Raw genomic sequence first — 16,140 nt, 5'->3', positions numbered from 1 at the left:
GGGTTTAGTTGGGTTATATTGGGATTAGTTTTGTAGTGTTGGGTTTAATAAACGACGAAACTAAAACCGAAAAAAAGTCCAATAATCAATTAAATAGTTTATTTAGAAAAATCAAAGATGATAAAGGGAGGGGTGGGAACAAAATACCAAAAAGAGGGGCTACACTGGGGATCAATTGCGCTAATATATTGCACAATAATAAATATGAGTATAAAAGTGGCTACATATTATCCATAAAAAGTGTATATATATGTAACAAGCCACAAATTAATAATCCAATTAATAGGATATAAATATTCCCATATAAGTGCATATACAAATAAAAAAGTAAAGTGCAAATGCAGGACAGTACTTGAATAAGTTCAGAAACACAGAACAAGGGGGTATAAATAAAGTGCAGGTGCATAAATACATGTAAGTAACACCAAGATGTAAGTTGCAGCTACTAAAAATCATTCGTCCAGAAGGCAAAATATATAGCATATAATGTGTTTCAAACTATACGCCACAGGGAGAGAGAAGTATATAATGGCGGTGGGTTTTTTAATACTTATGCCCACTAATCAGAATATAAGGTGAAGGTACATATTCTAATAACAAGTGTGATTGCCATATCTGCCCAAAATATAAGGTAAAAGTACATGCGCTGCTGGCAAAATGATTATAAGGTGTCCACAAGTATTACCTTATGTCCGTGTGTGTGCGATCCCCAGGATGAGCCTAACCCTCACGCACGTTTTGGCGTCTGCCTTCGGCCCCTGCAGTGCATGTACTTTTACTTTATATTTTGGGCAGATATGGCAATCACACTTGTTATTAGAATATTTACCTTCACCTTATATTCTGATTAGTGGGCATAACTATTAAAAAACCCACCGCCATTATATATTTCTCTCTTCCTGTGGCGTATATTTTGAAACATATTGTATGCTATAAATTTTGCCTTCTGGACGAATGATTTTTAGTAGCTGAAACTTACATCTTGGTGTTACTTACATGTATTCATGCACCTGCACTTTATTTATACCCCTTGTTCCGTGTTTCTGAACTTATTCAAGTACTGTCCTGCATTTGCACTTTACTTTTTTATTTGTATATGCACTTATATGGGAATATTTATATCCTATTGACTGGATTATTAATTTGTGGCTTATTACATATATATATATATATACACTTTTTATGGATAATATGTAGCCACTTTTATACTCATATTTATTATTGTGCAATATATTAGTGCAATTGATCCCCAGTGTAGCCCCTCTTTTTGGTATTTTGTTCCCACCCCTCCCTTTATCATCTTTCATTTTTCTAAATAAACTATTTAATTGTTTATTGGACGTTTTTTCGGTTTTTGTTTTGTCATTTAATATTTAATTTCCGATAGTCCCTTTGTATTGTCCATTTGTGCAGCGATAGAGTGATTTATAACCATTATATTATGAATATTTCTATTTAAATATGCACTTTTGTCTTGGTAATTTGTTGAAACTAATGTTGGGTTTAGTAGGATAATTATGGCTTTAGCTGAGTAATGTTGGGTTTTGTTGGGTAATGTTGGTTTCAGTTTAGTTGAGTATTATATTGGTTTTAATTGGCTAATGTGGAGTTTGGTTTGATAATGTTGTATTTAGTAGAGTCATGATAGATTTATTTCGGAAATGTTGAGTTTAGCTGAATAATGTTGGCTTTGATTGGGCAATATTGATGTCGCGGCTCAGATATCGCGAGCTAGGTGCTCCTTTCCTAGCCCTAAATTTAGGGGGCACCCTAGCTATCCCTGCTCTCCAGATTACTTCTAACTAATGGTGAAGATGCTGGGGCCACGTACCTTGCTGAGCTCCTAGTTCAGCCTTAAACTGTCCCCTCTCCCAACCAGGAAAATGAATAGTAGCGTGTAAGAATACACAACCCAGACTAACAAGGGAATAAGTACATTGATAAAAGGAAAATGCCAATCACACAAATATGCACTCACAGACAACAGAGCGGAACACTAGGGAGTGAAGGAAAAGAAAAATAAATGGGAGAGGATGAGGGTAAGCATACAGACAAAAACTTCAACCAACAGTCTTTAGAGCAACACTCCAACCACCTCCTAAAACAATAAGCTTCTCCATGCTCCTGAATCGAGGCAGAATTATTATTATTTATATAGCACCATTGATTCCATGGTGCTGCACATGAGAAGGGGTTACATACAAATTACAGATATCACTTATAGTAAACAAACTAACAATCACAGACTGATACAGATGGGAGAGGACCCTGCCCTCGCGGGCTTACATTCTACTGGATGGTGGGGAAGGAGACAGCAGGTTGGGGGATTGCAGCAGCTGTGGTGATGGTGAGGCGGTAGCTCCGGCAGCGGGGTCATTGCAGGCTGTAAGCTTTCCTGAAGAGATGGGTTTTCAGGTTCCGACTGAAGGATCCGAATGTGGTTGATAGTCGAACGTGTTGGGGCAAAGAATTCCAGAGGATGGGGGGGATATTCGGGAGAAGTCTTGGAGGCAGTTGGGTGCAGAGTGAATAAGTGTGGAGGAGAGAAGGAGATCTTGCGAGGACCGGAGATTATGTGAGGGAAGATATCGGGAGATTAGTTCAGAGATATATGTAGGAGACAGGTTATAAATAGCCTTGTAGGTCAATATTAGTAATTTGAACTGGATACGCTGAGGGAATGGGAGTCAGTGAAGAGATTTGCAGAGGGGAGAAGTGGAGGAGTAGCGAGGAGAGAGATGAATTAGTCAGGCAGCAGAGTTAAGGATGGACTGGAGAGGTGCGAGGGTGTTAGCAGGGAGGCCACAGAAAAGGATGTTGCAGTAGTCGAGGCGGGAGATGATCAGGGCATGCACAAGCATTTTACTAAATTGAGGGTTGAGGAAAGGACAGATTCTGGAAATATTTTTGAGCTGGAGGCGACAGGAGGTGGAAGGAGCTTGGATGTGCGGCTTTAAGAACAGGTCAGAGTCAAGGGTTATTCCAAGGCCACGGGCTTCCGGTACAGGGGAAAGCGTGATGTCGTTAATTGTGATAGATAGGTCAGGTAAGGAAGATTTGTTAGAGATGGAGGAAAGATGAGTTCAGATGTGTCCACATTGAGTTTGAGGACGTCAGAGGAGAGGAAGGAGGATGTGGCTAATAGACACTCCGGGATTCTGGACAGCAGAGAGGTGACATCTGGGCCAGAAAGGTAAATCTAAGTGTCGTCAGCATACACGTGGTACTGGAATCCATGGGACTTTATGAGTTGCCCCAGGCCAAGTGTATAGATTGAGAAGAGTAGGGGTCCTAGAACAGAACCTTGGGGGACTTCAACAGAGAGAGGGTGGGATGAGGAGGTAGTGTGGGAGTGGGAGACGCTGAATGTGCGGTTGGAAAGGTATGAGGAGATCCAGGATAGGGCGAGGTCTTTGATGCCAAAGGAAGAGAGGATCTGTAGTAGGAGGCAGTGGTCAACTGTGTCGAAAGCAGAGGACAGGTCTAGAAGGAGGAGTATAGAGTGTTGTCTGTTAGCTTTGGCTGTAAGTAGGTCGTTAGTAATTTTGGTCAGGGCTGTCTCAGTGGAGTGATAGGGGCGGAAACCAGATTGTAGATTGTCAAACAGCAAGTTAGATGAGAGGTGGGAGGAAAGTTCAGCGTCGACGTGCTGCTCCAGTAGTTTGGAAGCGAATGGGAGCAGCAATATTGGGCGATAGCTGGACATAGCGGTTGGGTCAAGGGTTGGCTTTTTAAGGATAGGCGTGATTGTGACATGTTTGAAAGCAGAAGGGAAGGTACCAGAAGTTAGTGATAGGTTGATGAGGTGGGTTAGGGATTGGATAAGAGTGGTTGTGAGGTTGGGGAGGAGGTGGGATGGTATGGGGTCGAGGGCACAGGTGGTGAGGTGCAATTTGGAGAGGAGACAATTAAGCTCCCCTTCAGTGATGTTCGAGAGTGAGGTTATGAGACTTGGGCATTGGTCTGATATACAAAGGGGTTGTGGTGGTTGAACTATAAAGACTTGCCTTGTTTGGTCGATCTTATTTTTGAAGTGTATGGAAAAGTCCTCAGCAGAGATGAGGGAGGTTGGAGGGGGCAGTGGTGAGTTGGGGAGGGAGTTACAAGTTTTGAATAATGGTTTGGGGTTGTAGGATAGGGAAGGTACGAGGGTAGTGAAGTAGGCCTGTTTAGCAGAGGTGAGTGCAGCTTTGAAAGCGAGTGTTGCCTTTATGAATGCAGTGAAGTTGTCTTGTGAATTTGTTTTCTTCCAACGCCGCTCTGCAGCCCTGGACACTTTTTAGTGATGTTATTGTGCCAGGGTTCTCTGTTGATACGTCACACTCTGCCATGAACAAGAGGTGCGACTGCGTTAATAGCTGATGGCATAGTAGAAAGCAGTGGCACTTTCTGTGTCGTGGAGTGAGAATATGGATGTCAGTGGTAGAATAGAGTCAGAGAGCATGTGGGTATCTAGATGTGCGAGGTTTCTGAAAGGGTGCACATGTTGCTGGACAGGGGTGACAGGTGAGGAGGAAAGGGATAAGAAAGTGAGTAGATGGTGGTCGGATAGAGGGAGAGGGGAGGTGGTGAAGTTAGATAGAGAGCAGAGATGGGTGAAGACCAGGTCTAATGTATGTCTGTCTGTGTGGGTGGCTGAGGAGGACCATTGAGCAAGTTCAAATTAACCTAACACTGGCAATCCTGATTGCTAGAAGCGAGTATATATAGGATAGGGAAGTGTCCAATACTGAACAGCTGAGACCATCAAAGCTGGAAGGCTTCAGCAACACTCAAGCTAAAAAGATTAACCCCTGCACTGCTAACAGACACCTGCACCATTTACTATGACGGTGAAGTGCTTCTAATCCGTGCAGAATTAGGAGTAATCAGACGCTGCAATCTTCTGGTAAACCCGTGACAGTTGGGTTCAGTTTCAATATGTTGAATTCGGTTGGGTAATGTTGGGTTTATTTGGGTAAAGTTATATTTATTTTGGTATTTTGGGGTTTAGTTGAGTAATGTTGGGTTTGGTTGGGTAATAATGGGGTTTGTTTGGTAATAATGGATTAGTTTGGGATGTTGGGTTTAGTTCAGTAATATATGGGGCTTAATAAAGTCCAAAGAAGAGAAACAGATTCGGCACCGCTGCACCACCGTGGTCTCTTAAACAAATCTAAAGAGTCCCGTCACACACTATATGAACACGACATACCCCAAGGAACGGGTGCTCAATCCTGAAGAAATATAACAAAATCCAATAGCACAATGAAAGAAAAAAGGATGGCACTCACCATTACCAAAAGTAGAAGTCTTTATTTCATGGATAAAAATACGGACTCTTTGCATTGCTTCCGAGCCCATGCATTTTTATCCATGAAATAAAGACTTCTACTTTTGGTAATGGTGAGTGCCATCCTTTTTTCTTTCAATGTGCTAATATACGGGGCTTAGTTTGACAGTTTTGAACTTTTTTGGGTAATGTTGAGTTTTTTAGTAGGGTAATGTTGGATTTACTGCTTTTTAGCTAGGATCTGTGACTACAGCTTAGTTACAGATTCTGCCCATGGTCTTGTCACAAAGATTTGAATAGTCTTTTCCACAACTTAATAAATTATGTAGAGAGATGTGGCCATAAGCCTCAGACCATATGATGACTATCAGGCAGGATCTATGAACATGGCGTACCGGTTATGGTGAATGTGCCACCACAGATCCAAAATCTAAAACAAATTTATCATGTTCTCTTTTTTCTAGGTGCCCCAAGGCCTTCATCTGTCAGTTCTTTGAGTGGAATAGCAGCCGGGATGTCTGGCAGCTGTACCTCCGTTAATACTGTGTGTTCGGACAGCGACCGTCCAGTCAGTCTCAGCTCTTCCACCTCTTCGGCCTCCCTTCAAGACAGTCACAGCTCATTTGGTAGTAGTGGGACCCTGGGATCCTCCCAGTATTGCAGCCCTTCCTATCCACAACAAAATGGCAGCGATATCAGTCTCGACCTTACGCCTGTGGCCCAGTTGGAGAGTGAACACAAGGTGCTGTCTAATGAACGAGCCTTTCTTGGCTGTACCTGGTCTCCAATTTTGCGCAAAGCAAAGGATCCTAAGGCCAAGCTTTCCCACGTGGACAGAGTGGTGCTAGAAATTCTGGAAACTGAGCAGGCCTATGTCCGAGACCTAAAGAGCATCGTAGAGGTGAGAGGACCACTGCTTATGGCTTGTATCTTCTGGGCTTTTCCTATTTTTTCTGCACGTCTCAAATCTACCATTTATGTCCCTCAACATGTAAGCAGACATGAATATTGCTGCAATTATTGAAGTGAAACTGTAGTAAACTTATTTGGATTTCATTAGGGCTTAGAAATAAGGATTTACACCTCAATGATCAAAGCAACAATCTGGTGATAAGTGTGGGCAGAGGGTCCGAGAAAGCAACTTTTACATTTTCATCAAGGACCTGACATGAAAAAGACGGATGTCCGCCCAGCTGTCCATGCCACACTCTTTTTATTATTAGCTCAGAGGCAGCTGTTGCATCATATTCCGCATAACTGGCATTTCTGTGATAGAGAGCGGTGCCGTCTTTTAATGCTGGGAATTTGGGGATGTTCTGCACCCAACTATTCGCTGGTGTATCATTAAAGGAAAGAATTTTTCAACTTTCAGACATAATCAGCAGATGGTGTACCAGTTTTTGAGGAAATATCCTCAATTGCAATGCTATCAGTCCAGTCTCCTAGGGTTGGGATCGTAAAGATGGATACAACTGACACAATAGCTTAGGGTGGTTTCACATTAGCGCTTTTTAAGCGCACGCACGGCCGGGGGTAGCTCCGCCCCCGAGCCGGCTCTCTGCCCGGTGTGCCCGCCCCATGCTTGTAGCGCCGCCTCCTAGCGCACAGCGGCCCCTGCGATCGGCGCACCCTATCTTTAGCATAGGGTGCGCAGATCGTGCGCAGGCCGTGCGCTAGTTGCGCTTTGACCTGCGCTGCGCACTTTTGACGGTGCGCCGTGCGCGCCAAAATCCGAAAAGTTTGATTTTGGCGCGCACGGCGCACCGTCAAAAGTGCGCAGCGCAGGTCAAAGCGCAACTAGCGCACGGCCTGCGCACGATCTGCGCACCCTATGCTAAAGATAGGGTGCGCCGATCGCAGGCGCCGCTGTGCGCTAGGAGGCGGCGCTACAAGCAAGGGGCGGGCACGCCGGGCAGAGAGCCGGCTCGGGGGCGGAGCTACCCCCGGCCGTGCGTGCGCTTAAAAAGCGCTAATGTGAAACCACCCTTACAGGGGTATTCCCAACCTTACCACTGAGGTAGATGGGGAGGTGATCCACAATTCTTCAACAGCTCAGAAACAAGCATGGTAGATCCTTCAGTAGCCTTGGACATGAGAGTAATTACTAATGTAGTAGGCAGAGCAGCTGCTAAGTGGCCCAACAAATAGAAGGGCCAATATTATTTATTATTTTTTAATTATTATGCTTTGCTTATATAGCACTATCTTATTCCACAGCACTTTACATACATTATCATTGCTGTTCCCGATGGGGCTCACAATCTAAATTCCCTATCAGTATGTCTTTGGAGTGTGGGAGGAAACTGGAGTACCCGGAGGAAACCCACGCAAACACCGGGAGAACATACAAACTCCTTGCATATATTGTCTTTGCTGAGCACTGAGCCACCGTGCTGCCGTATCCACAGACACATAAAGTCTACTACATTACAACTTCTCAACAGCATTGTTTTGGATCATTGGATCATTCCTGTGCTGTTACATCACTGTGAGCATCATCCCTGTGTTGTGACATAATTGTGCAATATTCTAGTGCCATAACATCACTGTGAGCATTATGCCCTTACTGTGATATCACTGTGAGCACTATTCCTGTGTTGTGACATCATTGTGAGTGCTATTTCTGTACTGTGATATCACTGTGAGCATTATTCTCGTACTGTGACATTACTGTAAGCATTATTCTGTTACTCTGACATCACTGTGAGCATTATCCCTGTTTTATAACATTATTTGTGCAATATTCTAGTACTAACATCACTGTGAGCATTATACTCGTGCTGTGACATCACTGTGATCATTATCCCTTTGCTGTAACATCATAGTGAGTGCTATTTCTGTACTTTGACATCACAGTGACCATTATTCTTGTACTTTGACATTACTGTAAGCATGATTCTGTTACTCTGACATCACTGTGAGCATTATCCCTGTTTTATGACATCATTTGTGCAATATTCTAGTACTAATATCACTGTGAGCATTATACCCATGCTGTGACATCATTGTGAACATTATCCCTTTGTTGTGACATCACATTGAGTGCTATTTCTGTACTTTGACATCACAGTGACATTATTCTTGTACTGTGACATTACTCTTTGCATTCGTCTGTTACTCTGACGTCACTGTGAGCATTATCCCTGTTTTGGGACATCATGTGTGTAGAAATAACATCACTGTGAGCATTATGCCCGTGCTGTGACATCAATGCGAGCATTATGCCCGTGCTGTGACATCACTGTGAGCATTATCCGTTTTGTGACATCACAAGCACTATCCGTTATGTAACATCACTGTGAGCATTTTCCCTGTTTAGTGACATCATGTGTGCATAATTCTAGAATCAGAATCATAGAATTGTAGAGTTGGAAGGGACCTCCTGGGCCATCTGGTCCAACCCCCTGCTCAAAGAAGGATTCGCTAAATCATCCCAGTCAGATGTCTGTCCAGCCTCTGTTTGAAGACTTCCATTGAAGGAGAACTCACCACTTCTCGTGGCAGCCTGTTCCACTCATTGATCACTCTAACTGTCAAAAACTTTTTTCTAATATCTAATCTGTGTCTCCTCCCATTCAGTTTCATCCCATTGCTTCTAGTCTTTCCTTGTGCAAATGAGAATAAAGTTGATCCTTCTACAATGTGACAGCCCTTTAGATATTTGTAGACAGCTATTAAGTCTCCTCTCAGTCTTCTCTTTTGCAAACTAAACATTCCCAAATCGTGCAACCTTTCCTCATAAGACAGGGTTTGCAGACCGGTCACCATTCTGGTCGCTCTTTTCTGAACTTGCTCCAGTTTGTTGATGTCTTTTTTAAAATGTGGTGCCCAAAATTGGACACAATATTCCAGATGAGGTCTGACCAAAGAGGAGTAGAGGGAAATAATGACTTCACGTGATCTAGACTGTATGCTTCTGTTAATACATCCTAGAATTGCATTTGCCTTTTTTGCTGCTGCATCACACTGTTGACTCATATTCAGTCTGTGATCTATTAGTATACCCAAGTCTTTTTCACATGTGCTGTCACTTAGCCCTATTCCTCCCATTCTATATATGCTTTTTCCATTTTTATTGCCCAGATGTAGTACTTTGCATTTCTCCCTGTTAAAAACCATTCTGTTAGTTGCTGCCCACTTCTCCAGTTTATTTAAATCTTTTTGAATCCTCTCTCTCTCTTCTCTAGTATTAGCTATCCCTCCTAGCTTTGTGTCATCAGCAAATTTAATCAGTTTACCCTCAATTCCTTCATCTAAATCGTTGATAAAGATGTTGAACAATACAGGGCCCAGGACAGAGCCCTGTGGTACCCCACTTGAGACATTCTTCCAACTGGATGTGCAGCCATTTACGACCACTCTTTGGGTCCGATCACTAAGCCAGTTATGAATCCACCTAACAGTTGCCTTGTCCATTCCATACTTAATCATTTTTTCAATAAGGATTGTATGAGAGACTTTGTCAAATGCTTTGCTGAAGTCAAGATATACTATATCTACAGCATTTCCTTGATCCACCCAATCAGTGATACCGTCATAGAAGGAAATTAAGTTAGTCTGACATGACTTATTAGTTACAAACCCATGCTGACTCTGTTTAATCACGTCATTCTTATCCAGGTATTGACATACATGTTGTTTAATAATTTGTTCAAAGATCTTTCCTGGTATAGAAGTCAGACTCACCGGCCTATAGTTACCTGGGTCCACCTTCTTCCCCTTTTTGAAGATAGGAACCAGGGGAAGAGTCTTGAGGAGATCATTTGCATATTCCCAGTGCCTTCTGGGATAAGTGAAGAGTCTCCGCGAGCTCAACGATCACTGGGTTTTGGCCGTTGCAGCTGAAAAGAGGAAATCAGAAAACCAGGGGAAGAGTCTTGAGGAGATCATTTGCATATTCCCAGTGCCTTCTGGGATAAGTGAAGAGTCTCCGCGAGCTCAACGATCACTGGGTTTTGGCCGTTGCAGCTGAAAAGAGGAAATCGGAAAACCAGGGGAAGAGTCTTGAGGAGATCATTTGCATATTCCCAGTGCCTTCTGGGATAAGTGAAGAGTCTCCGCGAGCTCAATGATCACTGGGTTTTGGCCGTTGCAGCTGAAAAGAGGAAATCGGAAAACCAGGGGAAGAGTCTTGAGGAGATCATTTGCATATTCCCAGTGCCTTCTGGGATAAGTGAAGAGTCTCCGCGAGCTCAACGATCACTGGGTTTTGGCCGTTGCAGCTGAAAAGAGGAAATCGGAAAACCAGGGGAAGAGTCTTGAGGAGATCATTTGCATATTCCCAGTGCCTTCTGGGATAAGTGAAGAGTCTCCGCGAGTACTAACATCACTGTGAACATTACTGCCATGCTGTGACATCACTGTGAGCATTATCCCTGTTTTGTGACATCACAGTGAGTGCTATTTCGTGCTATTTCTGTACTATGAAATCACTGTGACCATTATTCTTGTATTGTGACATTACTGTGAGCATTAGTCTGTTACTCTGACATCACTGTGAGCTTCGTCACTGTGCTGTGATATCACTATGAGCATTATTCCCATCCTGTAACATCATTTTGAGCACTAGGTTGACATTACTGTGACCATTCTTCCTACACTTTGACATCACTATAAGTATTATAGTACTGTGACACACAGTGAGCATTACTCCTGTGCTGTGACATCACAGTGAGCATTATTCCTGTACTGTGACATCGCTATGTGCACTATTTCTCTACATAGACATTATTCTGACCATTATTCCTGTATTGTGACATCCCTCTAAATATTATGGTATTACTGGGACATCACTATGAGCAATATTACTGTATTGTGACATCAATGTCAGCATTATTCATATACTACAACATAGCTGTGTGCACTATTTGTGTACTTTACATTGCTTTGACCTTTATACCTGTAATGTGGCATCACTGTCACTGTAAGCATTATTATAGTACTGTGACATTACTGTGTGCTTTAGTTCTGTAGTGTGACATCACTCTGAGCTTTTTCTCTGTTCTGCGACATCACTGTGAGATTTATCTCTGTACTATAACAGTACAGAAAACATTATTATACTGTGACATTACTTTGTAATTTATTCCTGTACTGTGACATCACTGTGAGCATTATTCCTGTACTGTGACATCGCTGTGTGCACCATTTTTCTACCTTGACAGCATTTCTGTTTTCTAACATCCGTTTAATAATAATAATAATTTTATTTCTATAGCGCCGACATATTCCGCAGCACTTTACATTTCAGAGGGGATTTGTACAGACAATAGACATTACAGCATAACAATAATCACATACAGTAGATTATAACAAATACCAAGAGGAATGAGGGCCCTGCTCGCAAGCTTACAGTCTATGAGGAAAGAGGTAGACACGAAAGGTGGGTGGTAACAGTTGCCCTGATTGTATGGACCAGCCATAATGTTAAGTGTGTAACAGTACAGACACAGAGGGCTAATGGAGGCATAAAGCATGTGGGAACATGATGCTGGGAACCTGGTTATGGTAAAACTTTTGGCTCTGCCACACAGGGATAGGTTAGGTTAATGTGTTGAGGCGATAGGCCAGTCTGAATAAATGCGTTTTCAGGACACGCTTAAAATTGTGGGGATTGGGGACTAATCGTATTGACCTGGGAAGTGCATTCCAAAGAATTGGCGCGGCACGTGTAAAGTCTTGGAGACGGGAGTGGGAGGTTCTGACTATTGAGGATACTAACCTCAGGTCATCAGCAGAACGGAGGGCGCGGGTAGGGTGGTATACTGAAACAAGGGAGGAGATGTAGGGTGGTGCTGAGCCATGGAGGGCTTTGTGGGTGAGGGTAATAAGTTTATACTGAATTCTGGAGTGGATGGGTAGCCAGTGTAATGACTGGCACAAGGTAGAGGCATCGGTGTAACGATTGGTGAGGAATATGATCCTGGCTGCAGCATTCAAGACAGATTGGAGAGGGGAGAGTTTTGTAAGAGGGAGACCGATTAGAAGAGAGTTACAATAGTCGAGACGAGAATGAATAAGAGAAACAGTAAGAGTTTTTGCAGAGTCAAAAGTAAGAAAAGGTCGAATTCTAGAAATGTTTTTGAGGTGCAGATGACAAGAGCGAGCCAGTGATCGAATGTGGGGGGCAAAGGAAAGCTCGGAATCAAGTATGACCCCAAGACAGCGGGCATGGTGCTGGGGAGTAATAGTGGAACCACACACGGAAATGGCAATGTCGGGTGTAGGTACATTAGTAGCGGGAGGAAACACAAGGAGTTCAGTCTTTGACAGGTTCAGTTTCAGATATAGTGAGGACATGATATTAGACACAGCGTTTAGACAATCGCCAGTGTTTTCTAGAAAGGCTGGCGTGATGTTAGGAGAAGAAGCGTATAATTGGGTGTCATCAGCATAGAGATGGTACTGGAAACCAAATCTACTGATTGTTTGACCAATAGGGGCAGTGTACAAGGAGAAGAGGAGGGGGCCTAGAACCGATCCTTGAGGAACCCCAACAGTAAGGGGAAGGTGAGAGGAGGAGGAACCGGCAAAAGAAACAGTAAAGGAGCGGTCGGTAGGAGGAGAACCAGGAGAGAACGGTGTCCTTGAGGCCAATGGAATGGAGCATAGTGAGGAGGAGCTGATGATCCACAGTGTCGAATGCTGCAGAGAGATCCAAGAGAATTAGCATGGAGTAATGACCATTTGATTTAGCTGTTAGCAGATCATTAGAGACTTTAGTGAGGGCAGTTTCAGTGGAGTGTAAAGAGCGGAAACCGGATTGGAGAGGGTCGAGAACAGAAAAAAGGGGAGACACGAAAGGTGGGTGGTAACAGTTGCCTTTATTGTTTGGACCAGCCATAATGTTAAGTGTGTAACAGTACAGACACAGAGGGCTAACAGATGCATAAAGCATGTGGGAACATGATGCGGGGAACCTGGATGTAGTAAAACGTTTGACTGTGCCACACAGGGATAGTCAGGTTAATGTGTTGAGGCGGTAGGCCAGTCTGAATAAATGCGTTTTTAGGGCACACTTAAAATTGTAGGGATTGGGGACTAATCGTATTGACCTGGGAAGTGCGTTCCAAAGAATTGGCGCAGCACGTGTATAGTCTTGGAGACGGGAGTGGGAGGTTCTGATTATTGAGGATGCTACCCTCAGGTCATCAGCAGAACGGAGGGCACGGGTAGGGTGGTATACTGAAATAAGGGAGGAGATGTAGGGTGGTGCTGAGCCATGGAGTGCTTTGTGGGTGAGGGCAATAAGTTTGTACTGGATTCTGGAGTGGATGGGTAGCCAGTGTAATGACTGGCACAAGGTAGAGGCATCAGTGTAAGCATTATTATAGCAGTGAAATTATTGTGTGGCTTATTCCTGTACTGTCACATCACTGTGTGCTTTATTCTTGCACTGTGACATCACTGCGAGCATGGTTCCTTTACTGTGACATCGCTGTGTGCACTATTTCTCTACTTTGATATTATTTTGACCATTATTCCTGTTCTCTAACATCCGTGTAAGCATTATTATAGCAGTGAAATTATTGTGTGGTCTATCCCTGTGCTGTGACATCACTGTTTGCTTTATTCCTGTTCTGTGATATCGCTGTGTGGTTTATTCATGTACTATGACATCACTGTGTGCGTTATTCCTGTACTGTGAGATCACTGTGTGCTTTATTCCTGTACTGTGACATCGCTGTGTGGTTTATTCCTGTACTGTGACATCACTGTGTGGTTTACTCCTGTACTATGACATCGCTGTGTGGTTTATTCCTGTACTGTGACATCGCTGTGTGGTTTATTCCTGTACTGTGACATCGCTGTGTGGTTTATCCCTGTATTGTGACATTGCTGTGTGGTCTATTCCTGTACTGTGACATCACTGTGTGGTTTATTCCTGTACTATGACACCACTGTGTGGTTTATTCCTGTACTGTGACATCGCTGTGTGGTTTATTCCAGTACTGTGACATCGCTGTGTGGTTTATCCCGTACTGTGACATCGCTGTGTGGTTTATCCCTGTACTGTGACATCGCTGTGTGGTTTATTCCTGTACTATGACATCACTGTGTGCTTTATTGATGAACGGTGACATTATAGTGCATTATCCCTGTGCACTAGTGACACCAAAATAGCAATGAGATTTTTAATATTTAGAACTTACTGACAAAGGTGGTCATGATAGGGCAAAGCTCCAGTGCAAGTTTTGCTATGGTTCATGTTACACCCATGCTTATGTTGACCGTATACTTGAAGCAGCGAGTCATTTCCAAACACTATGGAATGAAGGAGTACATGACTTGTTGACTTGTAAAGACCACTTAGTACTCTCACTCCATAAAGGTGTCCACATACCTTAGATATTTGTTGACTGAACGCTTGTTTGTCCAACAGCTATTTCTCTACCGCCCCCATAAAAAACATACTCTCCCTTGAGCCAAGCATGAATTCATTCCCAATAAGGAGAAGGAAAAAAAGCCCCTGGGCTGGCTGACAACCTTCGCTTATCCCACTGGAGAACAAAAGGATTTGGGTGGTGAAGTTCACCATGCCCCATAGTACTTTTCCTCAACATCATCTGTCAGAGAAGGCCTATAAACAATAGATGTTTGATGGTCCCACCAAAAACAGGATTTGTCCAACTTTTCTCTAATGTGCATGTGCTTTACAACTAGTCATCATTAATAGTTATAACTTTCCATCCTCGGGCAAGGAGGAACATTGAACGCTTAGACTCCCATTGATAAGACTTCTATAGCATTTCATATACGATTATAATCATGTTTGGGGAAAACTCATTTTGGTCCAAATTTTTTTTCTTTTATTGAGTAAATTAATGGGTTCTTCTTTCCTCCTTGACGTTCCTAACAACTTCTTCAGAAGCATAAAATTGAAAAAAACATACCCCATGATCTCAGGCAAAATACCAGTAGACATGATTGTTGACATTGCTATACCTATATTTTACCCTATGGTGGAACTTTTGCCAACCTCAATCATTTACTCTAGGCTTCTACAATTTAGGTGATTGAGTGTGTTGCGAAAGACTATAACCAAAGCTAATTTGCAGAATTGGATAGCTTTTATTCATCTTAATCCCTGTAATTCAACTAAGAATCATTAAAAAAAAATATGATACCACCATATTTTTCCATTAATTCTTGTTCCGAAAAAGTTATGAACCTCCTAATAAAAATAGTTAAAGAGTGAGATATATTGTATATTGTATATTCTTTTCTGATCTCTGATGGTGGGAGCCCTTACCAGAAGGTTGCAGTCAATGGTTTAAAGTTCGACATCTGCCCAATGATGGATGTGTAGTTACTAGAGCAGAATAAACTGGTGGCCAATGATATTCCTGGAATTCCAGAGACTGCTGAGACCCAGCGTCTCTCTGATACATTCCCACTGGGCAGAGGTCATTGTGTGAGGGAGAGCAGGCCACAATAACGTAATATGGAGACTTTCTTCACTGCTCTTCCTGCTCTTAGCAGTGGGAGAGTCACATTGTAAGAGGTTACGATTCCCACCGGGCAATGCTTCATTGGCCTGTGCTCCTCACACTTATGAGGTCGTTCATATGGACAAACCGAGCGATGTTGAGAAGAAAAACATTTAAAAAAATCTATTTAAACTAGAATAGGAAGCAATCCGGCGAGTGACGGCAGATGCACAGGAAATATCTGTATACAATAAATGTTTTTACACTGGGTTTTTTTCTTCTTGCGGATGATGAAGTTGTCTACATGTTCATGTGAACGAGCCATTTACAATAACAATGTCGTTGAATCTGAGCCATAAAGTAGCAAAGAATTCGCTCTACTAATATCCATGTAATTCTATAGTCAACTTGGGAAGAGGGGTTGTAAATCTATTGATG

The 16,140-nt window shown here is 42.9% G+C and overlaps 1 protein-coding gene across 1 annotated transcript in view; it reads left to right on the top strand.

Moving 5' to 3' along the window:
- PLEKHG2 (pleckstrin homology and RhoGEF domain containing G2) overlaps window positions 1–16,140 on the top strand; it is a 113,820-nt gene that overhangs the window by 43,066 nt on the left and 54,614 nt on the right. Inside the window, exon 4 of the mRNA XM_073549017.1 lies at window positions 5,737–6,173. Coding sequence (XP_073405118.1) covers window positions 5,737–6,173 — 437 coding nt within the window. The remainder of the gene's footprint in view (window positions 1–5,736; window positions 6,174–16,140) is intronic.

The sequence above is a fragment of the Dendrobates tinctorius genome, unplaced genomic scaffold (genome assembly GCF_039654945.1).
Source record: "Dendrobates tinctorius isolate UK_male_01 unplaced genomic scaffold, ASM3965494v1 ptg000158l, whole genome shotgun sequence".
In the NCBI taxonomy this organism is placed as follows: Eukaryota; Metazoa; Chordata; class Amphibia; order Anura; family Dendrobatidae; genus Dendrobates; species Dendrobates tinctorius.
This window is presented reverse-complemented; position numbering and strand designations above follow the sequence as displayed.